Source organism: Xyrauchen texanus, chromosome 28 (assembly GCF_025860055.1).
Source record: "Xyrauchen texanus isolate HMW12.3.18 chromosome 28, RBS_HiC_50CHRs, whole genome shotgun sequence".
NCBI lineage: Eukaryota > Metazoa > Chordata > Actinopteri > Cypriniformes > Catostomidae > Xyrauchen > Xyrauchen texanus.
Window position 1 is genome coordinate 6,534,796 of NC_068303.1, and position 25,769 is coordinate 6,560,564.

A 25,769-nucleotide genomic window follows, 5' to 3' on the forward strand; every position below is an offset into this window, starting at 1 on the left:
GTTGTATATGTTTAGTTTAAGAGTCTTTGGTGTTCCCATTATATTCAGGTAAGCATCATCAAGTTCTTGATTGAGTGATTAAAGCTCACCTCTTGCAAAGAAAGAAAGGGGAATCTTTGTGAATTTAAATTGAATGAAAGAAATAATGGTTTATGTCTTGGTACTTTTAACAAATCCTTAAGACCCTCAGAAGCTTGTTATAACTAGTGAAAGACTACATTTTTGTGACCATAATCCGTTAGTATTCTACACGAAACCACAGTTTCTGACCGAATTCCTATATTGTTATATTTTCTTTTTGACTCTCCCCCATTTAACTCTTCAGTACGAGCACGACTCCATCGAGTCAGCGGAACCCTGGTGCCTCCACCCACAGCATTAGTAGCGCAACTCCACCGGATCGTCTGCGTTTCCCACGAGGCACACTTAGCCGCAGCACTTTCCATGGAGGCCAGCTGAGGGAGCGACGCACAGCCACTTATAACGGACCCCCTGCCTCTCCTACCTTGTCACACGATGCCACGCCTCTCTCACAGTCCCGGAGCCGCGGATCCACAAACCTCTTTACGAAACTTACATCCAAGTTAACACGCAGGTAAACAAACACCCCACTCTCAATACACAACAAAAAATGTCCCAAAACCTTCTCGTTACACCTCGGAAAGTCCCTCTAAGTAATTTTAGTTTTTAATTATCTTTAATTATCAAGTTGTCTTTGTGTTAAGTTCTCCCTTTAAAATCATACTTGCAACATGTTTGCCACTTAATAGTCCCTCACAAAGTCCTGTCAATTATTTTATTGTGTGTACCCTGCCAGCAACATAAGTTTTAGTTCGTTTGTTTACTTTCTCTTATGTTCTTATAGATCAGTGGTGATTTTTGCAAATCATCAATTTTCATGACATGATGAATTTCACAAAAAAACGTCCAGGTCACATTTCAGCCTAAAATAACATAAATAAATAAACAATACAAAGTTATAATTTGCCTAGGTCTTTTTACCATTAAGAGTTTTTGCATTTGCCTTTATATTTTTCATGACAATTAATTCAAAATTATTTTTATTCTTATTATGTTAAATGGTGATTTCCATTATTATAATGCATACATTTTTACTGTATGACAATAAACAAAATACTGCAATACAAGTTTTTTTTTTTATTTAGATCAGCATAAATGAAAGACAATACCTCGTAATATATAATATATATACTGGCCTCTATTTTCTTGACAGCACTAGGCAAAGCGCTATGCCCAACAACCGAGCGCTGAAACCAGCTTATCCAATTTTCACGAGAACGCTTATTCTAAGCGCAATTTTCATGCCAGCTAAGTGGGCATGGGTTGGAGTGTTTGCGCTGTCTGTGGGTGTATGCGCGCAAACTCTGGGTGTATTGTATGTGAAGTGGTGCAAAGCATAGGTTATTATGCTAAGAAGATATGAGAACCACGTCTATTCTCGATGCAAATTGTAAACATCGTTTTTAGACTGCATTTTCAGTTTGGGACATATAGTATAACAAATATACTTTAAAAAACAATGAACACAGGAGAGAGGCAAAGCATATTTCAAGCAGGTGAGCAGAACGAGAGCCAACAGTCCCAAAGAGGCCTATAGAGCACATACAACGCATACATTGTGGTTCAGAGCATGGGATGCATTGCACACAGCCCATTTACACTACCAAATTCTTATGAATGGCCAGTTTATTCTTCATTTATACCAGCGTTACTTGACATAAAAGGAAATATATAATGGGACGCAAATGGCGCAACAACCGGTGAAGAACCTCCAAATTAAATTGCTCTTGACCCAGCCCATTTGCACTTTGGAGGCACTTTGTCACCGACTTGCATCTAGACATTGCGCTTGCTTGCACGAAAATATCAAAACTTCATGGCCATGCCCACTGGCTTTGCATGTACGATGTATCACATAGGGCTGCGCTTAAGGCATAGTGCTCTTAAAATAGTGCCCGTTATATTATGTTTTATTAGACAATTGTAAATAAAATTGTCATGATAATATCACAATGCAAAATCTTAATGGTTTTGAAATATAGACTTCAAATTGCCTTTAGCAAAATATCATTTTGGGTTTCTCTTTGATTTTGAAATGTTAAAATATTGATGTGCTCATATCATGTCGGAATTATTGTAATTACGAGATTCACGGCTTTGTAGAAAACTCTGAATTCTATAAAAGCTCTGACCTGACAGTCGCTTCGTCATGTAAAAAGAGCCGGTATGGCAGCGGCCTTAACAGTTAAAGGTGATTGTGTAAAAAACGAAATCAAAATAAATAAAAAAAATTGTTTATTCCATTGTTACCTGGAGCACTTTCTTTGTTCATAAATATTTTGCAAGAAAATATAGAGGTGAATTAATGTAGTGATAAATATTTAGCTGTTTTCAGCAACAAAGCCTTTGTGGCATATGAGTGTTACCAAAAAATGAAATAACTTCCAAGGTGATCAGCTCCAAACAGAATCTCCCGAGCTGTCTTGAGAATCGTATAATTACAGTAATTCCGACACGAATGAATATAGCATTTGAACAGGAGATGTTCTTGACCAGTTTTGTGATGTTACGCTACGATAATGTCTGATTTCTGTGATGCTTAATCAGTGTATCTTCCATTAATTTCATATCCATTTTTAAATAAAAAAAATTGTTGATTATCAAAAAATTGTTGATATAATTTAACCATAAGTTACACATAATAGTATACTATATAACTGAAGTTAGAGATTGTCAAATTAAAGAGGTGTCATCATTTGTGTTTTTCAGTTAGCCTAGACTTCGGTGACATGCTATCATGATGACAAACAGTTACCCCCATGGGGACTCGATTTACCGGGCAGACTAAATTTATAAAAACAGCGCCATTATCAACCTTGAATGTGGACCACTTCCGGTATAAGTTATTTTCCAGTTATTTTAGCTATAAAAAAAATACTACATATTTCTACTTTATAATAATTTATATTACAGGCTGGCAATAAAGGTCAACATATTATTATCATTAATTACGATTGTCATAAACTCATTGGTTTTGAGCGAATATAGTTTTGCCGTTTATCACATTTTGCCATTGTTTTATCACACACTGTGCACAGGCAGAATTAATGAAATCAGGCGCTGACAGGACACCCCTCTCAACAGTGCTGCCAGGAAAATTCTGCTCAAATTTCTTTGCACCAAAGTGCATTTTGTTTCATCTTGGCAAAATAATAAATGCCTTTTACTCTCCATTCTCCATTCTCAATTGTTTAGCGTTGCGTAGTAAACAGACACGCAGATCTCACATTCAGCATGTCTTATGAAACATCATCTTTGGAAATAAATAAAGGCTTCATCAGAGGTGTAATGGAGGAACATATGAATGGAAGTTTACATGGAGAAAAGAAAGACTGCATCATCACGATTTCGGTAAAGAAAGCAGATTTAATTAGTCTCTTCAATACAACAACACACAGAAACCAGTGGCTGATTTACTTACTCTTTTACCATAAATTCTGACGTTAGAAAATTATCCGACATTGGCACATAATTCTGCAGTACATCCTGTGGTTGTTTGATAGTTTATAAGCCCATATCACAAAATTCTGTTATTATAAACATCTAGTTATTTACACGGCAGTCAATGCCAACAGAACTTTTTCACATTCGGCGGAAATGCAGCTGTAATGGACAGGATTGGTTTACTGGATGTATGTCTTGTATCATGTTATTACTGCAGATGTCTCTAAATTTACAGTTGATTTGCATGGGAATTAAACGATGTCTGCAGTGTCTTCTCGCCACGTAACTGACATAAAGAAATGTATGGCAGTGCTCATTAATTATGCAGGAAATATAAAACATGATGATATACTGTATCTGGGATTATTAGAGGAAATTGATTGGAATAACTGGCAAATAAACAACAGAACTGGTGATTTTATCGAGCCTGAAATCCTAGATTACACTCTTGTATAAAATATATGGACAGTCCGTTCACAAAATATTTGTCCCTCTGCAAAATATGTTCTGAAATGCAATGTTATATGCTTTTCTAGCTTCTTTTCTTATTTTTATCAGGAGTTTTATAAAAGGTAAAATAGCCTACGCTATAATCTTAATAAAACGTTCGGGAATGTGCAGTCTGTAAAAATCTGGAAACATTACTGGCATGCTATTACATTATCCCACATCCTATATAAAACTAAGATCCAGCATCTATAATCCTCACAGGAACAGCAGAACATAAAGTAGGTTAAAAGTGTCAATCCTCGTTAGCCTTTACGCAAACTTTGGGGACATTTCGGGAATAACAACCTACAGATGAGTTACAGATCATTTGGAAAATGTGAAAGGTTTACTAAATCAATATTAATATAATTTTATATTATTTTATAATCCATAATGTATTTTTTTTTAAAAAGAAAATCCCTGTTTTTGTGAATAATTTACCAAGGCAAATAATTGCAACATAAAAAGACAAGTTGTTTTTTTATTTCAAAACAGATGTGGAATGAATATAAGATACAGGGATTAAGTTTGAACATTATCATTGGTGTCACAATTCTGTTATATGCCATCACGAGAAGATACGTCTTATTTAGATGTTGATTGATGTCTCCGTTTTCTGTTTCTTTTGTAGAAACATGTCATTCAGGTTTACCAAAAGGTAGGACCCACAATTGGCTCGGTGTGCAGTTTGACCATGACCTGAAAGATAAAGTTTAACTCTTAACCCTAGTGTGAAGACGTTTTCAATTAATTGCTTGTCACTCACATTTGAAACTGTCTCTTAATCGGAGTGTGACTGAGCATGCCTGAGACTTCTGCTATTTTCTGATGAACAGAACCAGACAGACATTACTAATCATCAATGCATGCCACAGGTTACAACTGAGCACAATGGCGATGAATCGGTTTCCCTTCATTTTTAAATATTAGTATTAGTTTCATTTTTCATTCACACCTTTTATGTGCAATTAATTATTTATGTTAGATTGTTTTTTTTTTGCTTAATAAGTGGGCTAAAGGATCCAAAACTCTGGACAGTATGTAAATTATGATGTTCTTATATTTTATTTATTTAAGTGTGAATTTCACAAAAACATATCCGGCTCACATTTCATCCAAAAAAAAAACAACGTGTGTGAGATATATATATACACTCACCTAAAGGATTATTAGGAACACCATACTGATACTGTGTTTGACCCCCTTTCGCCTTCAGAACTGCCTTAATTCTACATGGCATTGATTCAACAAGGTGCTGAAAGCATTCTTTAGAAATGTTGGCCCATATTGATAGGATAGCATCTTGCAGTTGATGGAGATTTGTGGGATGCACATCCAGGGCACGAAGCTCCCATTCCACCACATCCCAAAGATGCTCTATTGGGTTGAGATCTGGTGACTGTGGGGGCCATTTTAGTACAGTGAACTCATTGTCATGTTCAAGAAACCAATTTGAAATGATTCGAGCTTTGTGACATGGTGCATTATCCTGCTGGAAGTAGCCATCATAGGATGGGTACATGGTGGCCATAAAGGGATGGACATGGTCAGAAACAATGCTCAGGTAGGCTGTGGCATTTAAACGATGCCCAATTGGCACTAAGGGGCCTAAAGTGTGCCAAGAAAACATCCCCCACACCATTACACCACCACCAGCAGCCTGCACAGTGGTAACAAGGCATGATGGATCCATGTTCTCATTCTGTTTACGCCAAATTCTGACTCTACCATCTGAATGTCTCAACAGAAATCGAGACTCATCAGACCAGGCAACATTTTTCCAGTCTTCAACTGTCCAATTTTGGTGAGCTCTTGCAAATTGTAGCCTCTTTTTCCTATTTGTAGTGGAGATGAGTGGTACCGGTGGGGTCTTCTGCTGTTGTAGCCCATCCGCCTCAAGGTTGTGCGTGTTGTGGCTTCACAAATGCTTTGCTGCATACCTCGGTTGTAGCGAGTGGTTATTTCAGGCAAAGTTGCTCTTCTATCAGCTTGAATCAGTCGGCCCATTCTCCTCTGACCTCTAGCATCAACAAGGCATTTTCAGCCCACAGGACTGCCGCATACTGGATGTTTTTCCTTTTCACACCATTCTTTGTAAACCCTAGAAATGGTTGTGCGTGAAAATCCCAGTAACTGAGCAGATTGTGAAATACTCAGACCGGCCCGTCTGGCACCAACAACCATGCCACGCTCAAAATTGCTTAAATCACCTTTCTTTCCCATTCTGACATTCAGTTTGGAGTTCAGGAGATTGTCTTGACCAGGACCACACCCCTAAATGCATTGAAGCAACTGCCATGTGATTGGTTGATTAGATAATTGCATTAATGAGAAATTGAACAGGTGTTCCTAATAATCCTTTAGGTGAGTGTATAGAGAGAGAGAGAGAGAGAGAGAGAGAGAGAGAGAGAGATAGATAGATAGATGATATACACTGTGTGTTAAGTTGCGTTAAGAAATTAAACCCTTTTTTAGGACTATTTACATTCTCTTTTTGCATTGTGACGTTATTTTCATGAAAGTTCTGCAGTATATAATTATTTTCGCTAAATTCTCATTACCATAATGCATGGGTTTTAGTAATACAATTATTTTGTTTTTATTATTTAAATTAGCATAAAGGCAGTGCAACAAATACTACCATAATGTACAAACACTTTACAATTTAAATTATATATCATATATAATTATATATTATTTATAGCATTATTGCAGTTATACATCTTTTTGCATTACAGTAATTAGAACTGGGGGCAAATGTTTTTAATTGTCATGAAAATAATGTCACGTTACAAAAAAAAAATAGTGGTCTTAAGATAGCTTACATTTCTTAATGTAAAATGTAATTCTTTATTTACTTTTGATTTTGAGGTATGACCTAGATATGTTCTTGACAGGTTTCATCATCAGTAACGTTTACTCCATTATATTACTACGAAATGTACCTGTTAATCTGCTCTGATGATATGGAAGTAAATGCATTAGTGCATCTCCTGCGATAAGTTAACAGACTTACTCTTGGTTTTGTAATTCAGGCCACCCTACTGGGCTCTTAATTTAGCTGCTGAGTCTGACAGATGTGGTGATTGAAAGGGGTTCTTTACAAGATTTCAGGAGTTAAGGTACCAAGACTGCCTGTTGCGACAAAACCCCCTCTCCCTATTTCAGACCTCCTGTTCCAGAGCTCTCCTTTAGAAGTAGAATTTGTCCAAGATATTCTGATCACTGCTTCTTGACCTCCCCATGCGTATTATTACTTTAGGTAAGCAATCAATCCCAGCATCGATTTTTTTTTTTTTTTTTTTTTAATTATGGGCAAAGTTATATGCAGTCTTTCAACTCATGTCATGACCAGCTAAAACATTCTTACATTGCAATTGTATTATGTTGCAATTCCCCCAAATGAAGCTGTTTATTTACTCACAAAAGCTAGATTTTCCAAGAATTTGGCACATTGCAAGAGACCTTGCTGTAAACACATTTTTTCATTTGTTCTGAACAAGTTTCAAATTGACTGCATGCTTAAGATGCTGTTGATTGAGATTCAGTATTATACCCTGGAAATTATTTGAACATTTTAAATACAGCAAATGTCTACCAACTAACTTTGGAGACTCTCCCTCTCTCAAATGCCTGAAACGAGTCATTTGAGAACATGTTCATGTAGCTAGGCGAAGTTATAAATGAGGTCGTCCTGCCCTAAGACGTTGAGTGAAGAAACCATGTTACCAAAAGCAAGCAAGCCATGTTGATCAATGTAAAAGGCTGTTTGACTTGTAAATGTTGCCCCATGCATCTGTCTGCTTTCTGTACACTATCTTCTCCTCTGACTGCTGTACACTCTTCACTTAATTGCATGACCTCTCCTAAATTCTTTTTAATAGTTTTTCTCTGTAGAATGGAGAATAAATGTCCCCATATGACTGCATATGTCTGTATATTGGGGTCCAAGCACTAAAGGTCCTAGGCTCTTGTGATGTTTGTTTGAAATTTGATATAGATACTCGGTCAAATTAATTTTGATTTGGCCGATATAAGCCAACACAAATAAGTAGGTGGTGGGCATGGCCCATAATGACTAACTGGTCTGTATCTTGAGATCGCAATATCCATAGGTCTCAAAAATTGGTACACCAGGACAATGCGAGGAGACATGTCAAATTTCAAAATTTTGGAGGCTAAGAGTCAATGAAATTAAGAAAATCATCAAAAATGTGTAACTGCTAATAAGGAAGTTAAAATTTGTTACCAAAACTACTATATCCACAGCTTTTAAATTTGGCTGTTTTGGTCATTTTTTCAGTGCATGTGCTTGGACCCTGATGAGTGCCACTTGTGGCCATATTTAATGTGATTTATACTATGTACCATAAGTGTTATGAGAAACCCCTTCCTTTAAAATCTTGTTTCTCTCCTCAATTTTGCTGGAGCCAGACGAAATCAATTGTGTCAACTGCATGGAATCTATTTAAAACAGAAAATTGAATCATACAGGCAGGGTATCTGTGTAAACCTCTGTCTCCTTCTGTCCAATTCTATCACTTCACACAGGTCAACTTTAAGTGCTTGTCCAATATCCCTCTCTGTTTATGCAGGAACTTGTATATGGAGATCATTTGCTGGTGGCGTTCTCTCCAACATTGTGTCTATTGATATTCTCTCTCTCATTCTTTTGTCATATGATGTCTGAAATGCTTATTTTGTCTTACTGTTCCTTCCTTTATTCTCAGAGTTTTAGAATTTCTTGCTTCTAAACTGTTTTCTTTCTCATTCTGGTTTTTAAAGAATGCCAGCAGAATGTGATAGAAATGGGAGGTATGAGGACTCAAGGTGAGACAGGACATCTGGTTTTACAGATTTTATTTAACACTTTTTTTACACCCCTGCATTGCCAAAATTAGTCTCCCCCATTAAACATTTGTGGCTTCTGGATCAAATAATAATAAGTACAGTTTAGGCCAGACACAGATGTACAGACTAAACTACATTGTGTCAATTAATGGTCCAGACAAACTTATAAAAAGCATCTTTCATAAATACCCAAAGCCTGAATGCATCGTTTCATTTGTTTTAACTAGTGAGTTTTATGAGTCTGAAATGGACCATTTATCTAGAAAACCATTGCCTCTGATGTACTGTAATCTGTCTCAAAGTCAGTAGTCATTTGATTATGTTAGCAGTTAGCTCATTTCTTGTGGCAACAAGGAAACTCAACATGACTTATTATTTCATTCTGTATTGAATGTTTTTGTCTGCTTTACATTGATTTGTGTTTTTGAGATCTAATGGGGATTTTTTCTCTTGATATTTTTACATTTCTATGCTTGCATCCTTGAGTTGCTTGGTACAATGTTTCTGTATCTCTGCATGGTTAATTCTGTGTGATCTTAATGATCTTAAGTTGTTCGACACCTGATGTGCTGTTACTCAAAACAATACAAAATTGTTGAGAAACTTGTTTTTGTTATGTTTGTTACTTACACTAGTATATAATTTTGTTAGTCGCTTTGGATAAAAGCATCTGCTAAATGAGTTAATGTAAATTAAACTCTCTCCCTGAGTTTAAGACCAGAAACATATTCCACACAAGTATGTGAACACATTTCTTCAAGCTATGCAAACACGAAATGTGTCTGATCACAATGTTTATAAAGCAACGCAAGCACGTATTGCATTTTCAGAGTGGGCATTAGCTTAATCTGTATTCTTCTACAGTCAGTTTTCTTATTTAGTTAACAATTATCATGGCCAAGCAACAGTTTGAAGAGATAAAGTTAGATAAATAGTCAAAATTTGTGAAGTTTATGACTAGTTACCGGAGTAATGACACATCTGCTAAAATTAGTGCCTAGTCTATTTAGAATATACACTCACTGGCCACTTTATTAGGTACACCTGAACATCTACTTATTCATGCGATTATCTAATCAGCCAATCATGTGGCAGCAGTGTAATGTATAAAATCAAGCATATATGGGTCAGGAGCTTTATTTAATTTTCACATCAACCAACAAAATGGACAAAAAATGGGATCTCAGTGATTCTGATCGTGGCATGATTGTTGGTGCCAGACAGGCTGGTTTGAGTATTTCTGGAACTATTGATCTCCTGGGATTTTAACACACAACAGTCTTTATAGTGTCTAGAGAATGGTGGGAAAAACAAAAAAACATCCAGCGAGAGGCAGTTCTGTGGGCAAAACGGCTTGTTTATGACAAGGTCAGAGGAGAATGGCCAGACTGGTCTAAGCTGACAGGATGGTAACAGTAACTCAAATAAACACACGTAACAACAGTTCTATGCAGAAAAGCATTTCTGAACATACAACACGTCAAACATTGAGGCGGATGAGCTACAGCAGCAGAAGACCCATTCCCGGGTACCACTACTGTCAGCTTAGAACAGGACTCTGAGGCTGTATTGAACACAGGCTCACGATAACTGGGCCTTAACATCGTCTGGTCTGACAAATCTGGATTTTTACAGAGGTACACAAATGGTAGGCCCACATCAGCCTCAATTTTCTGTTCTTGGCTGACAGAAGTGGAACCCAACATGGTCTTCTGCTTTTGTAGCCCATCCGCCTCAAGGTTCGACATGTTGTGCATTCTGAGATGCTATTCTGCTCACTACAATTGTACAAAGGGGTTGTTCTATGAGTGTATGGTGAGTGTATGGTTTAGACTGCCCCATACAGAGGTGCCAAACCAAGCAATTTGCTATTGGTCAACAATGAAAATTTGTTTCAGAATTCAACAAGATTAAACCTCCTGCTAAATTTGCACAAGAAATGTTGATGATCCCATTGGTTTTGCAGCACAAGGGTAATTGTGACTGAGCCCTTAGGCATGTAAAGGTATCAAGGTAACTCTGTTGCCCCCCTGAGTACTGAGGTTTGTTACCACCACAGTTACTCAAGAACTCACGTTATGTACAACGGGAAAGTGTGCTTACAATGCAATGGCCAAGCATTCTCGTCTGCTTTTGCATGCTTTCGTAGAGTGTTTTTATGCCAAAAAAGGGGCAGTCACACTACATTTCACTCTCCATTCACACCCATTCATACGAACACAGGAGACTGGAAATGCAAGCTCATGAGAAGAATTTTCAAACAATGCTGCATACCAAAGTTCAAGTTTGGTGATCTCTGAAGTGTGAATCTGCATTACGAGAGGACGTGTGACCAATAGCGCTCAAAGCCTAGTGTGAATGCACCCTTAAGGCCAGAATGTACTTTATGCAAGTACGCACGCGCAAATATTAAGTTACAAACCTCAGAACTCAAAGGGGCGATAGAGTTACTATAAAAATTCTGTGCCATTAAACTGGATGTGTTATTCTGGAATGTTGTTAGAAACATATTGACTTTAACTTGCTTGCTCAGCAATATTCTCTACAAATTGTTGCTCTGACATTCAAGTTGACTTGAAAGAGAAAACTCACCATCAAAGCAAACAGTTCACACTAATATCCACTATAGCCTCCCTTGTGGCAATGTTGAGAATGCAACACGTACTTGCCTTGTGATATGAATTGTGGTCGGAAACATTTTGGGATGCAACAGTGCAAGAAATCGAGCTAGAAGCACCTGTATTCATGCACTTGGTTGTCATGTTTACACTAGCATGTCTTCTAAACACATACACAAAGATAAATATTACTCTGACTGTTTCTTTTTCTCTCCACAGTCGTAATGTATCTGGGGATCAGAAAGAGGAACATAAAGACGCCAAACCCCGCTCGTTACGTTTCACATGGAGCATGAAGACCACCTCCTCCATGGAGCCCACAGAAATGATGCGAGAGATCCGCAAAGTCCTGGACGCCAACAACTGCGATTACGAGCAACCTGAGCGCTTCCTGCTTCTATGCGTCCATGGCGATGGCCACGCAGAGAGCTTGGTCCAATGGGAGATGGAAGTTTGCAAATTGCCCCGCCTCTCGCTAAATGGCGTACGCTTCAAGCGGATATCAGGAACGTCCATTGCTTTCAAGAACATTGCCTCTAAAATTGCCAATGAGCTAAAGCTGTAAAAAAAAATACAAAATAAAATAAAGATCTATTGGCCGAAAATGTGAAAAAGCAGCAAAAAGACTAAGGCACACAAGAACTAGAGTAATCAAGTTGTACATTAATTTTCAACAAGTAGCAGATAAAAGGATTTTTTTTCCTCAACTCTTACAAAGTATGTATTGAAAATATTGTAAAGAATCATGCCTTAGGCAATAATTTCCTGCATCTTTGAAGCATTATTAATATTATTATTGACATTTTTGTTATTGTTAGATGGTTTCAAACTGTAGGAAAAGAAATGATGGTTTCATTTATTTTTTGTTTTGTTTATGCACTACTGTAGTAGGTGCCTTATGGGGCCAAAAATTAACACCAGTGACTGAAAACTCTGATTTTAACCAGACAGACAGAAGAGGAATGGTTAAATGCACAAATTTTTCTCTTTATTATACTGCCCTTCTCGCAGTCCTCCTTGAATGCCAAAACAAAATGGCCACAATGTTTTGATTTAGATAGGAAATTTACTTGCACACATTTTCCCCTTAAAGCACACTTCTTTTTTGCATATGTGCTTTTTCTCCATCTCCTATACTTCCATTCCTCCATTTTTTTTTTTTACCTTCACCCAATCTTGTCAGGAAATTATAACCAGTGGTTTTCTAGTGCAACACATGGCTAATAATGGACAGGATCCCATTAATTGAAACACTGGTGCCATGGAGCTTCAGCTCTGGAGCAATTGTGATTGGCCACGCACTTCAGGAAAACTCTTGGCTTCAGATGGGCTAATGCAATGGAACGATATACACAATATAAAGAGATAAAAAGACAGTGAGATCAGAAATCTTTTCCTTTCTGGTCTGTTTGAGTATTTCGTTTATTTCCTTTCAAAGTGTTTTTCAAACGTCTAAGAAGATGATGAAACCTTCTCAGATGTTCTTGAAATGTCTTTGCTTTGGTTCTGGCCCTACAGTCAGAACTTTGACTTGCCATTTATTGGCTTCAGTATTCACTCCCATCCTTTAGAACCATTGGCACTGTTATTATTTTGTTTGGATGTATTTGATTGTTTTTTGGAATGTAAATAATGTACCTTAGTTTTGCAGATGCAGCATATTGATATATGTTTTTCTTTTCCAATTCTGGCTGTGAGTCAGAAACTATAGAAATTAATGTAACTCATCACAGAATAAGGTTAATCAGTGTCTCCATTAAAACAACTGAAAATCAATTATTTCCAGAGTGGCTTTTGTTGGACTGTTAACGTTCTTATTGATTTTACAAGGCACAATTTAGACATTTACTATGAAATCATAGACAGAACATTTCATGGGATCTTAATAATAGCTGAAGGACTAAACTATTGTAAAGTCTGTGTAGGTGTACCTGATATAACCAGCTACCAAAAAGGCCATGACTACATGATGTAACATTTCATACTTTATCTTCTGTTGCCCTTTGCAGCTCACTGGAGTAAATAGAAGAGAAATGTCATGAGATTTAAGTAGTCTGGGCAAAAACCATGGCTATATTTGGAATGGATTACTTTGTGTTGGTTGTAATTGAATTACAAAGTATTAGTTACTGTAATGAATTACTTTTTAGGCAAATAAGTAGTGTAATGCATTTTAAAATCTTGTTATCAGATTGCAGTTACAGACTTTAAATCATTTTATAACTTTTAAGTACATTATAGGGTTATGCTTATTTCTAATATATAATTTATTTAGAATACATGAATTATGGCTCCATAAGTTATTGTGAAGGAGAGATGTGAGGAGTGTATGACTTGTGTGTAACAATGAACAAGAAAGAAATATAGACATTCATTACCAACTATTGAATAAGTAATCTTATTACTTTTTAAATGAAGTAATTAGTAACATTATCCGATTACAATTTTAGAGAAATAATTAAGTCATTTGTAGTGAATTACTATTTTGTTACTCAACCAACACTGCTTACCTACTAAAAGAATACTAGACTGTGTACTACATACTGTTTTTTTAATTAGTAAATGAAAGAGTAGGCATTATGCAGTTATAATCATTTCAAACCACAGAATGATACATTGTTGCCATGTGACCTAAACATAAGTCTATTGTGTTTTTGATTAATTTTTTCTATAAAAAAATTTCAACTTTGGGCAGTCCAATCAAATAATGATTAGCCACTTGTTATGTGCTTTTTCCTCACTATTTGGACACAAACATTGAAACTCATTTTTAAAAGTTTGTTTTTAAAGAAATTCAAACATAGGCACAATTTATTTGTCTTTTTGACTAACACACTTTGATATTGTAATTTTAGCAGCTCAATGTACTCGTAATATACAAACAGTCATGGTAAATAAAGTAATGTTATTAGTCACCCGAATATCTTTGGAACAAGATGAAAGTGACAGGGGAAGCTACCACCATCTGTCTCATGACATATCATCTGATGTCTTATTTAATTCCAAGCATCTTATCTTTTATATAACACCTCTTCCAATCCATGGAGGCATTTTCCAAGAAAAAATATCCAGCTCTGAACTTCCATGCATCTGCGCTCAAAAGCATCCCGACATATGCAGCCTAGAGGACCTTCAAATGTAGTGGGTCGCCTGTTACAAACGCAGCCATGCGGGATTAAACCTTGACCACGCCCCATTTTCCAAGTGTACTCGTGTTAACCACGCCCCTTCCTCTCACACACGATTCAACTCTTGACTACGCCTCCTCTGTTTCTTACCCATTAAGCGGTGTTTTGCTGGAGAGGTCGAGGACTGCTGTTTTTGACGGCAGAGCCTTGTCTCTTATTTCGACGTTCCTTCAAAGCAACGAGAAAGACATGCGTTTCAAACCGTCTCGAGACCGACTGTACAGCGCGCGCTGCTGCGGCTGCTGTCACGTGCGGACTGGAACCATCATTCTGGGCACTTGGTACATGGTACGAAAATCATTAATATGAGGACATAAATATAATTTTGACGATCATAATACAATTGAAACGTGATAATAGCCTTTCCTTTGAGGATTTCTAGGTGTGTCCATGTAGTAGTGTGCGTTTATGTTGATTGTTTTTGGCTGACATCCGTCTTTGCTCGATGCTAAGCGCGCCATGCCAACTCATTGTTTTGAAAACCAAACTGTCAACAAACCAAATATTTAAATGAGAATATATTTATTTTATACGCGTCAAAAGCTGTATAACAGCCTTATCTCGTTATTTAAGTAGTATAATATGGCGTGTAAGTGATATTTATGTTTATTTTTTATATTTGTGGATGATTGACTATCTACGGCGCTAGCTGAGGCCTAAGATTTGGTTTACTGAACTGTCATTGGACCAAAGTTACAGTATAGTTTACAGTAAACAAACAAGAAATGGTCGGTTATTGTTTTTAGTTTTATAGCTATTTTTATATGTTAGAGAGCAAGTCATTTAATATTTGCCTTAATTAGCTCTATATTTTTCATGTATGGCATATTCTACAAACCCCTTTCTGTTATATGTCCTATTTATTTGTGTCTATTTATAATCTTATTTGTTTTGTGTTTCACTGTAATATTCTGTGTGTACTTGTTTCTCACCAAGAAAAAATGTCTTGTGTACAGCCGTGTCCAAAAGTATTGGCAGTGACATACATTTTGTGTTTTGCAAAGTTTGCGGATTCAGTATTTGTAGATAATTTCACATGTTACTATGGTATACTGGAAAACAATAATCGTTTCATAAGTTTTAATGGCTTTTATTGGTAAAAACACTCAATATATGCAAAGAGTCAATTTTTACAGTGTTGACCTTTTGTTCTTCATAACCTCTGCAATTCACTCTGGCATGCTGGATATCAGCTTCTGGGCCAAATCCGGTCCATTCTTGCCTATTAGTGCTTGGATTTGATCACAATTTGTGGGCTTCTGTTTGTCCACTCGCCTTTTGAGGATTGACCACAGTTTCTCTATGGGATTAAGATCCGGGGAGTTGCCTGGCCACGGATCTAAAAATGTTAATGTAATGATCTCCGAGCCACTTCATTATCACTCTTGCCTTGTGACATGGTGCTCCATCATGCTGGAAAATGCACAGATCATCACCAAATTGTTCCTCGATTGTTGGGAAAAGTTGCACTTGCAGGACGTTTTGATAGCATTCTTTATTCATGGCAGTGTTTTTGAGCAGAATTGTGAGCGAGCCCACTCCCTTGGATGAAAAGCAACCCCACACATGTATGGTCTCAGGATGCTTCACTGTTGGCACGACACAAGACTCATGGTAGCATTCACCCTTTCTTCTCTGGACTAGCTATTTTCCAGATGTCTCAAACAGTTGGAAGGGAGCTTCAGAGAAAATATCTTTGCACCAGTCTTCTGCGGTCCAATTCTGCTGTACTTCCTGCAGAATTTCAGTCTGTCCTTGATGTTTTTCTTGGAGAGAAGTGGCTTCTTTGCTGCCCTTCTTGACACGAGGCCATTGTTCAAAAATCTTCGCCTCACTGTGCATGCAGATTCACTCACACCAACCTGCTGCCAATATTGAGCAAGCTCTGCACTGGTGGTGACACGATTCCGTAGCCGACTCCTCAGGAAGAGATGGTCCTGGCGCTTGCTGGGCACTCTGGGACGTCCTGAAGGCTTCTTCACTGCAGTTGAACCTCTCTCCTTGAAGTTCTTGATGATCCAGTAAATGGTTCTTTCAAGTGCATTATTTTTGCTGCAATTTCCTTGCATATGAGGCCATTGTGATGCAAAGCGATGATGGCTGCACGTCTTTCTTTAGAAGTAACATTGCTAACAAGAACACAATGATTGGAAGCTCTTCTTTCCTCCTCTTATAGCAATCAGTCTGCTCTTATAATCCAATCAGAATGATAGAATGATTTCACCTGACTAGTACTTGTTTACACTTTCCCAGGTGCTGCTGATATGCTTAGTGAAATTAAAGTGTTTTTGTGCCAGGACCAAAAACAGTGAAATTTGGGTTTTTGTGATTAAAGTTCAATGAAGCTTTTTGCAATTATTTAAAATGCATCTGATCACTCTGCACAATAATCTAGAAACAATGTGAATCAACAACACAACAACTGAAGCAGAAAAATGTGCGCAACAACATTTATATCACTACCAATCATTTTGGCCATGGCTATACATGTGAACACTTGGCAATAAAGCTCATTCTGATTCTGATGAATTGGTACATTAAAAACATTTGGGTAAAATACATAGAATTCAACTAATAAACTAAAAGGAAGTGTTGCTTTGCAAAATGTGTTTAATTCTGAATCAAATGGCACTCTCAATGGTTAAAATAAACTAAACAAAAAAAAAAGGCTGTGCCTAATGTTTACAGGTAATCAAAGTTTCCATTTAGAATAACTAATTTGAAACATCAGCTGATTATTTAAACTAGGCTATGGTGTTTCAAATTCATCTTTAACTTGTATATTAATTTAGAAAAGAAGGCAAAACAGACCTTGACCTCATTTTCCTGTTGACTTGTAATATTTCTTTTTTCCAGAAGTCACATGACAGTGAATCAAAACACTGTTGGTCTTATTAGACAGTCATATCTGATATAATGCTATATCTCATAAGTCTCACCTGTCCTTTCTGATCCATTGGTATTTGTCTAAAGGTGGTGTACCTGTTGATGGGTATTCTATTGGCTGTGGCAGTAACTCATCCTGAGAACGTCCCTACATTTGACCTGCAGTGTGAAGTTATTGAGCATTACTTTGCCTCAGACAGGATGTCTGGTATGTTTACATTTAATTGAATGATGAAATAAAGTATTATTCATAGAAGGAAGACCAGTAGTAGTTATATGTCAAATTAATTCTGAATGTTTAATTGAATGTGTGATACTGTTCAAAAAGCATTGTTTTCTTAATTTCTTTTATTGCTTTTATTTGTTATTTTATTACTGACTATTTTCAACTCTTGAATAATAACTTGAGAACTTAATTCTTTTATAATTAAATAATTAGTTAGTGTTAGGCTATTATTTGTTGTGGTATTAAAGCTGGTGCAAAAGTCATCACATTTCAGACTAATACTAGACTATTGAAATTTTGGTATTTGGTATCGCCTCTGACTTTTTCATTATTGCATTGGCCAGTACATTTTCCCATTTGGCCTTCTTCCATGTGAAGTGACAAGGATATGTAAATGACCAGTTACAGTTCGTATTGTTGTTACGTGCCATTGTGTTACTACAATAATAGACTGTTGTGCAACACAGAGCCGCTGCAGACACGTTTGAGCTCATAATATTAAAGTGCTCACCTGTTTCATTCTCCCTCTCTCTCCTCAACAGTTCCCTGTACCTTTTAACTCTTGTCTAATGATAAAAAGGCAAATATCAATAAAACTAATATCATATATACCATCTGCTAATATGCCGATATCACGTTTAAACAGATGTAATTCACGAACCTCAAGAAAATCCTGCGGTTTCATCAGGATAAGGATCAAAAGTTCCTTTCTTTCACATAGCATGATGTGTGTGTCGCGTCTGCTCTTATAAGACCCATGGTCTGACCTGTGATAATCCAAGCAGGCGATCCAGAGGCTTTATACGACGGTATGATGAAAAGGTGCTTTTCAAACTGTTTGGAGACCAGTTTCCATAAGAGGTCTTGAAATTCATTCAAATCAACTGTCAGTTAAGCCATTAACTGATTAGGCAGCAATGTAGTAAGTCAGCTGACTACATTTTCAGATGCAGCCCAAGGTAAAAGTGCTTTATGTTTACCAATTTACTGTATGTACAGTTGGGTGATTTTCTATATTTTTTGAGTAAATGCGATTGCTAACATCGTGAACATGCCATCCATGGTTGCTGGACTACTATTTCCTTCTTCCTAATATATTAACAATTTCTTCATGTGCAAATAAATAACTCCAATTTGATGACTAAACAGAAATCTGAAGAAACTGCTATCTACCATTTAAAATACAATATAATATTTTTGGTTTTTGTGTCAAATTGAGTAACTATAGTACTGAAGTTTATTTTATTTTTTTTAGCAAGTTTATGTTTATTTACTATATTAAATTGTGTAATATATCAGCCTATCAGCCACCCTGCTCTCTGGATATCGGCCATTAAGAAACCCATATTGGTTGACAACTAATTGTGATAAATGTATATATTGTGTCTGGTAGATCTTGCTGCAATTACATGATGAAAAAGTAGATCTTATTTCATAGAAGTGTAAGCACCCCTGCTGTAAATGATGGTGATAAATGCTTTCGTTTATTTGACTAGCATGCATACATCTAACATAAAATATCCTCCCCTACCCATTGCAGTTTACATTTCTGTCCCAGAGAATCCAGTTGATTGCATAGGTTGAATTATATTAGGTTGGCCATGTTGTAATTTAAAAAAACATACAACAGAAATTCTGACATGTTACTCGAGCATGTACCCAATACATGTCCTTTTTTTTTTTTTTTCTCTCTGGACATTAACTTTTTTACCCTGACAAGTGAATGACAGATGTACTTGTGTGAAGGACATGCACATCACAATGCTTAATATCAAGCCCTGCATGTCATCTGTAGAGAATGCCATAAACCGGTTGCATTAGTGCTGCACAATTCCTAAAAAAACGAATCACGATTACGGCTGCCACAAATATGTAATCGTGAAAATTGACAATTACAGCGTTCAGTTTAAGCCTGCTGCTGTTGCGTCAATGATTTCTGTTTACAACATGTTTTGCAGCTGTTGAGTATTCTAACAAATCACTAACATGTCCGTTGAGCAATAAAACGGTAATGGCCAATCAGAGTCACTTGAATTCGTCCTCCGTTCTATCTGTAATGACAACTGACGTGCAAGTTTTAAACTGAATGCCCAGATGCTTATTTTATGTTCTTGCTCTGTTTGCGCAGAACTTGAAAATCTTCTGACACTTAAAAAGAAGCTGTAGAACAAGAGCGAAAAGCACTTTGTAATTATTTTGGATTCATTGCATAATGCACTGCTCGTTTTGAACGTAGATGTTAAATAAACTGCAAATGAGCAACACGACAAAACTAAAATGATCCCATTCTAATCAAGGCACAGACTCTTGTGTAAATAATTAATTTATAATACTTATTAGACAGCTTTGTTTTTAATGAGAGCATTCGCAAGTGTAGAACATTGTGCGGAGCGTCACTGAGCTTGCGTCGAAATGCAGCTCTCAGTGTAAACGTGCAGTGAGTGACAGCATTTTAGATTTCTGTGTACAATTTATTAAAAATGTAATAACAGTTTTGTTTAGTCATGTTAATAAGTAGGCCAATGTACATGTTATTTGTACAAAATAGCAATAAAGTAATTCGGTTGAACTGTTCTAAGTGTGTTTTGGAAGTTTAGCCAACATAGAATATGACATGAATGGCATATTTCAGGAATCACCGTCATTGTTATTGCGTCTGCTCTTATAAGACCCATTTGCCACGCAGCTGGTATTGGTAGATTTAACATTTTCGCAATCGCACAAACTCCGATCTCAAATTACTGTTTTTAATTTCCAAAGTGCATCTTACATGGACAAAATCACCATTGAAGATCTAACGGGATTAATGGTTTCCTGTCTAGCCACCAAATGTCTTACTGAACACAATAACTTTGTCGATTTAAATCAGCTGTTAATAAGTTTGACTATTGAATGCCATATTATTTACTGTACGTGGACTAATAATTTATGCAGTCATTTTAGCAATAATTCAATTTATTCTATACCATAGATATCCATTTACAATCATTTTAATTTGCCTTACCTTAACAAACATTATTACAATATAAAATTCAATACAATATAATGCTTAAAAGGAACTGGAGTGCAGCTCATATCGACGACCATTGAAATCTGCTACTCTGAAGAACCACATGTTTGTTTACTTTGTGACGTCATGGTAATTACAATTTGTAATCGACATTAATAATCACGATTACAATATCAAGAGCAATAATCAACAATTATGATTTTTGCTATAATCGTGCAGCCCTAGGTTGCATCCAAAAGTGGAAGCATTTCAAACCTCTTCCACCATTTACAACAGCGTCAGAATCTGCAGGATGTGTTAAACTTCGTGCTGCTGCAACCCCGACCGCGAAGCCTTCACAGCTTGAAAATGTCTTCTGCCCCGAAAAACAAAGCATGTTGCAAGCTTCGTTTACCATCTCACATGTGGCTTTGACTTGCAACTGAACATTTAGTCAATTTCGTAGAAAATACCGAGATATGTATTCTGTATCGCCATTCAGCATGAAAATACCGAGATATGATTTTTGGTCCATATCGCCCTGCCCTAGTTCTTATGTGCAATTAATATGTTTTATTTGTTTGTTTTACTTTTGATTGCTTTGTCGTTACAGGTGATATGATTGGGAACAAAATAAAATATTGTTATTTTCTGAGCCACCTTATTTACAATGAAATAAATAATGTAAAATAATAAGGAAAAATTGTTAATTAATTGTTGTTGTTTTTTTGTAGATAAGTCATAAAGAGTAATAAGCCTTTAATTTTGGTCATGCAACTGAAACAGGAAACCTGTAAAAACTCTTGCAGAGATTAAAGTTTTTTTTTATGCAAGTAATATATTTATTTCTTTTTCAATCCCCTACAGAGAATGCTTGTGTGGGCTTTGCCATTTCTCTCCTGATGCTTACTATCAGTGCCATGATGGTGTATGGAGCTATTACTGTAAGTTTATATGATTAGTACACTTGTACTATGTGTTAAATATATCATGCTTAATCTTTAATGTGCACAGTTTGAAAAAGCAAAAATCACATATGATGCAGAACTACTGAATTAAAATGTCCCATCATTTAAAGCCAGTTCAACGAACATCATCCATTTTTGCACTAATAATCAAATTAGGGGAATAGAAGTTTTACCACTGTGTTCTTCAGCAGTACTTCACAGTCTTGCTTGGTGTCATCCACAAAAACAGGTTGGATTTGTGAAAGCACGATGCAACCCTTCGTTTCTGGTGTAAAATCACATATAAAGTACAATGTTCACGGCTGTCAATTGCATTTGTTATACTGATCTTGTTGCTTTGAGTGAGCATTGAGCATTGCAACTGTGTTTTAGACCCAGAGTATCAAATTTTAGGCAAATTAAATGCTGTTCCATTAGAGGTACAGTCTTGTTAGATGTGCTTATTTCCCTTTTCATGTTAGGTATTTTGAGCCTAGTTGTTCAGCCATAGCTATTTTTTATTTGCTTAGAACTGGATGATTCATAATTGCCTGGATTCCTTCAGCATTAAAAACAGTAAGGAACACTCAAAAAAGAATCAAAGCACACTTCTTGACATTATTATTTTTTTTCCCCTCACCCTCTTGCACAGAATCGAGGTGGCTGGCTCATCCCATTCTTTTGCTACCAGCTGTTTGACTTTGCGCTGAGCTGCCTGGTAGCTATCAGCTCTCTCACATACCTGACCAGGATCAAAGACTACCTGGACCAGCTGGTCAGTCTCCCGACTACTGCCACTTTTGACTACCTGTCTCTCAAAACTTTTACAGTTCTAACCACGAGAGGTTCATTTAACAACACTTTACCTTTTAGCCGGACTTCCCCTACAAGGACAACCTGCTTTCTCTGGACTCCAGCTGTCTCCTGCTCTTTGTGCTCGTCTTCTTTGCCATTCTCATTGTCCTCAAGGTAAATGTCACTTCACTTGATGTGAGGCAAATACTGAAATGCCTGAATTAAAGTAGGGTCTGTTAGTTCACCCTTAAATTAAAATTCTGTCATATTCTAAAACCGTATTACTTTTCTTTGTGGAACACAAAAGGCAATGGTATGCAGAATGTTAACCTCAGTCAACATTTAATTTAATTGCCTCACTTTTCCATACAATGAAAGTGAATTGTGACTGAGGCTGTCAGTCTCTAATATTCTGCCTAACGTCTCCTCTTTTCTTCCACTGGAAAAAGAAAGTCACACAGGTTTGGAACAACATTAGAGTAAACGATGACAGAATTTTTTTTTTTATTGGGATAACTATCCTATAAAATATTAGACTCGTCCCTCTTCTTTAAAAAAATAAATAGATCAATCAAGATGACTGTGAGGCACTTTAAAATGGAATTGAATCAGGCCCATTTTTGAAGAGTTTTAATGCAAAATAGGAAGCTTAAAGTTTTATAAAATAACTTGCATTAATTCCTCTTTTAAATCTTGTGTATCTTTTATCACTAAAATCATGTGAACACGCATACTGTTTATCTTGTGGCTATACTTTTAGTGTTTATGGATTGGCCCCATTTACTTCCATGTAAGTGTCCCACTGTAACAGATTTTTGGGAACGAGTCGAAATTACATTTTGTGTTAATCGACATTGACAAAAATGCTGTTGATTGAGCTTAACTTGTATTGAACATTGAATATACCTTTAATTCCATACTAACCTCTTTTATTTATAAGAACCAGAATGTAGAGAGAAATTAATTAGATATTATTTGAAATACCAGTATGTATTCTCTTTTGTTTTTCAGGCTTATTTGATCAACTGTGTGTGGAACTGCTATAAGTACATAAACCACAGGAACACTCCAGAGATTCCCTTCTACCCTGCTTTCGAGACCCCATCTCAGGTATGTTCAGGTTAACCGAGTTCCCAGGCTGCTTTGTGTTGAGAAGGTGGAGTAGATTAACAAATGTGTACAATATATTACCTAAAAACAAAACAAAAATGACCAGACTGGATTTTCCCTTAACCACAGCTGTTCTGTGACCGGTGGCATGAAGGGAAAATCCAGTTCATGAGTTTTTGCCTATCTGCAAAATTTCTACCTCCTTGATTGCTCAACTTTAACTGCTCCAATTCATTCAGTGATTAAGTCATTAGACCGATTTAAACCAATAACGTGCAAAGTGAAGCCGATTCGTGAATGTTTTGGTTTGATAAAAAAACAAAACAGGCTCTTATGATTCATTCTGGGTCATTCACAAGAGTTATTCAACCCATGGCATTACATTTGGTGTTCACAGTATTACAGTAGAGGGCGCTCTTTGCCTCTGAATGAGGTTTTTGAGATGTTTTTTCAACACTCCTTGAACCACATTCTTCTTGTTTGTTGCCACAAAATGTGGTACTGCTCATAAATTATTTTTAGTTTATTTTTGTCTGATAAATGTCATAAAACTTCTGTTTTCTCTTTCTCATAGTACATCCTTCCCACCTATGAAATGGCTATGACAATGCCAGCGAAGGAGCCGCCTCCGCCTTACATGCCTGCTTGAATTCCCCTGACTGGGTTTTTCAGTAAAAGCCAGTGCAGACACCCATCTTTGCCTTTCGATCCTACTTTCCATTTCAAAACATGGAAGGTGTTTAGACTCCCAGCGTCTACATGTTTCTCACATCAGCAGCTTACATATTGCAAAGACTTAACCTCAACTATTTATTTCACATGACTCTCATAACAGTTCATCACTGCAGATATATTTTTGTAAAACCATAGGAAACTTTTGAAAAAGACAGTGTAGTGGTAGGGATTGGTGGTGGCAGGATTTATTTTAATTACATAGTGGTGTATCTGAGATATGAGATGCCATTCTCTTTTGTGGACATCATGACTCGGGCTCTGCAATAAAATTGTTTTTACAACAGAATTAGATAGTTAATTCATTGTCAATCACTAATGAAGTGGTTCTGTTGAGATGAGGCAAGTAATCTGCCATTTGAAACTTTTACCATTGAAAGATTTCACAGAGTGTTTATTTATCCATGCTTTTTTTTTTTTTTCTCCTAATGTTTTAGTAGAGGAAGTATTGTGAAAACAACACTGCCATAACACTTGACAGAGCACTTGCTATTAGAATCAAAACCCTTGGCTAATAAATCTGTTTTGTTTAGACAAATCCAGTGTGATGGCAAACATATATTTTTCCATTGTGTACTTATTAGTGAACGTATGACATTCATCCTTTCAAAAGTGAAAGAGCTCAAAGAACTTTTTGTCTTGTTTATATAATTAGTGTTGTTTTCCATCCATCGAACCCTTGTGCACCATCATGTTATCAGCCCTCATTGTGATCTGTTTAAATGGAAACTGCTGGACAATGCTGTTTAACACGCAGCTGGTAAGAGGAAACTTTCCTCTCTTGACAGACAAATGTATAGATAAAAAAAAAAAAGAAGGAAACTGCTGATGCTGTTTAAATCAATGGATGCATGTTTATTTTATTTTGTGGTCTGTTTCTTTTCTTTTACATGTTCTGTAATCTAATTACTTCAATAAACATTTTAAAACAATTTTATCTGTCATTAGACTAATTGTGAATTTTTCAATAGCCTAAAGCAATTGAGGCAAACCGATCCGCCACAACATTAAAACCACCTGCCTAATATTGTGTAGGACCCCCTCGTGCCATCAAAACAGTGCCAACCCGCATCTCGGAATAACATTTCGTGATGATATTCTTCTCACCACAATTGTACAGAGCGGTTGTCTTGAGTTACTGTAGACTTTGGCAGTTTGAACCAGTCTGGCCATTCTCTGTTGACCTCTCATTAACAAGGCATTTCTGTCCACAGAACTGCTGTTCACTGGATGTTTTTGGCACCATTCTGAGTAAATTCTTGAGACTGTTGTGTGTGCAAATCCCAGGAGATCAGCAGTTACAGAAACACTCCCAACAGCCCGTCTGCCACCAACAATCATCCATGCAATTTATCAATTCTACCAATAGTGTGGCTGCAGTGCATAAAATCATGCAGATAAGGTTCAGGAGCT

General features: G+C 36.6%; 2 protein-coding genes across 8 annotated transcripts in view; both read left to right on the plus strand.

Annotated features, from left to right (window-relative positions):
• The window catches only part of LOC127621838 (MAP/microtubule affinity-regulating kinase 3-like), a 76,707-nt gene extending 63,448 nt beyond the window's left edge, over positions 1-13,259 (plus strand). For 2 of the 7 annotated variants that reach the window (XM_052095583.1, XM_052095586.1), the window contains 4 exons: positions 326-595; positions 4,646-4,672; positions 8,800-8,844; positions 11,703-13,259. In XM_052095583.1, the coding sequence (XP_051951543.1) occupies positions 326-595; positions 4,646-4,672; positions 8,800-8,844; positions 11,703-12,048 (688 nt within the window). In that variant the 3' untranslated portion in view covers positions 12,049-13,259. Of the gene's footprint in view, positions 1-325; positions 596-4,645; positions 4,673-7,049; positions 7,137-8,799; positions 8,845-11,702 lie in introns of all 7 variants that reach the window. The other 5 variants (XM_052095584.1, XM_052095587.1, XM_052095585.1 and 2 more) reach the window with 3 other exon arrangements.
• A 1,450-nt stretch (positions 13,260-14,709) lies between these two features.
• LOC127622009 (lysosomal-associated transmembrane protein 4A-like) lies at positions 14,710-25,288 on the plus strand. The gene is made up of 7 exons (XM_052095864.1): positions 14,710-14,959; positions 17,645-17,765; positions 21,640-21,716; positions 22,372-22,494; positions 22,593-22,688; positions 23,526-23,624; positions 24,199-25,288. Exons 1-7 carry the CDS (start codon positions 14,861-14,863, stop codon positions 24,271-24,273), a joined length of 690 nt encoding a protein of 229 aa, XP_051951824.1. The 5' UTR covers positions 14,710-14,860; the 3' UTR covers positions 24,274-25,288.
• The last annotated feature ends 481 nt before the right edge of the window (positions 25,289-25,769 follow it).

Excerpts from the sequence above, each read along its gene's own strand:
- LOC127622009 (XM_052095864.1), top strand. The coding sequence starts at position 14,861 with ATGCGTTTCAAACCGTCTCGAGACCGACTGTACAGCGCGCGCTGCTGC. Across the intron at positions 14,960-17,644 it reads TTCTGGGCACTTGGTACATG|GTGGTGTACCTGTTGATGGG; the intron begins GTACGAAAATCA and ends ATTTGTCTAAAG. Across the intron at positions 21,717-22,371 it reads TGGTGTATGGAGCTATTACT|AATCGAGGTGGCTGGCTCAT; the intron begins GTAAGTTTATAT and ends CCTCTTGCACAG.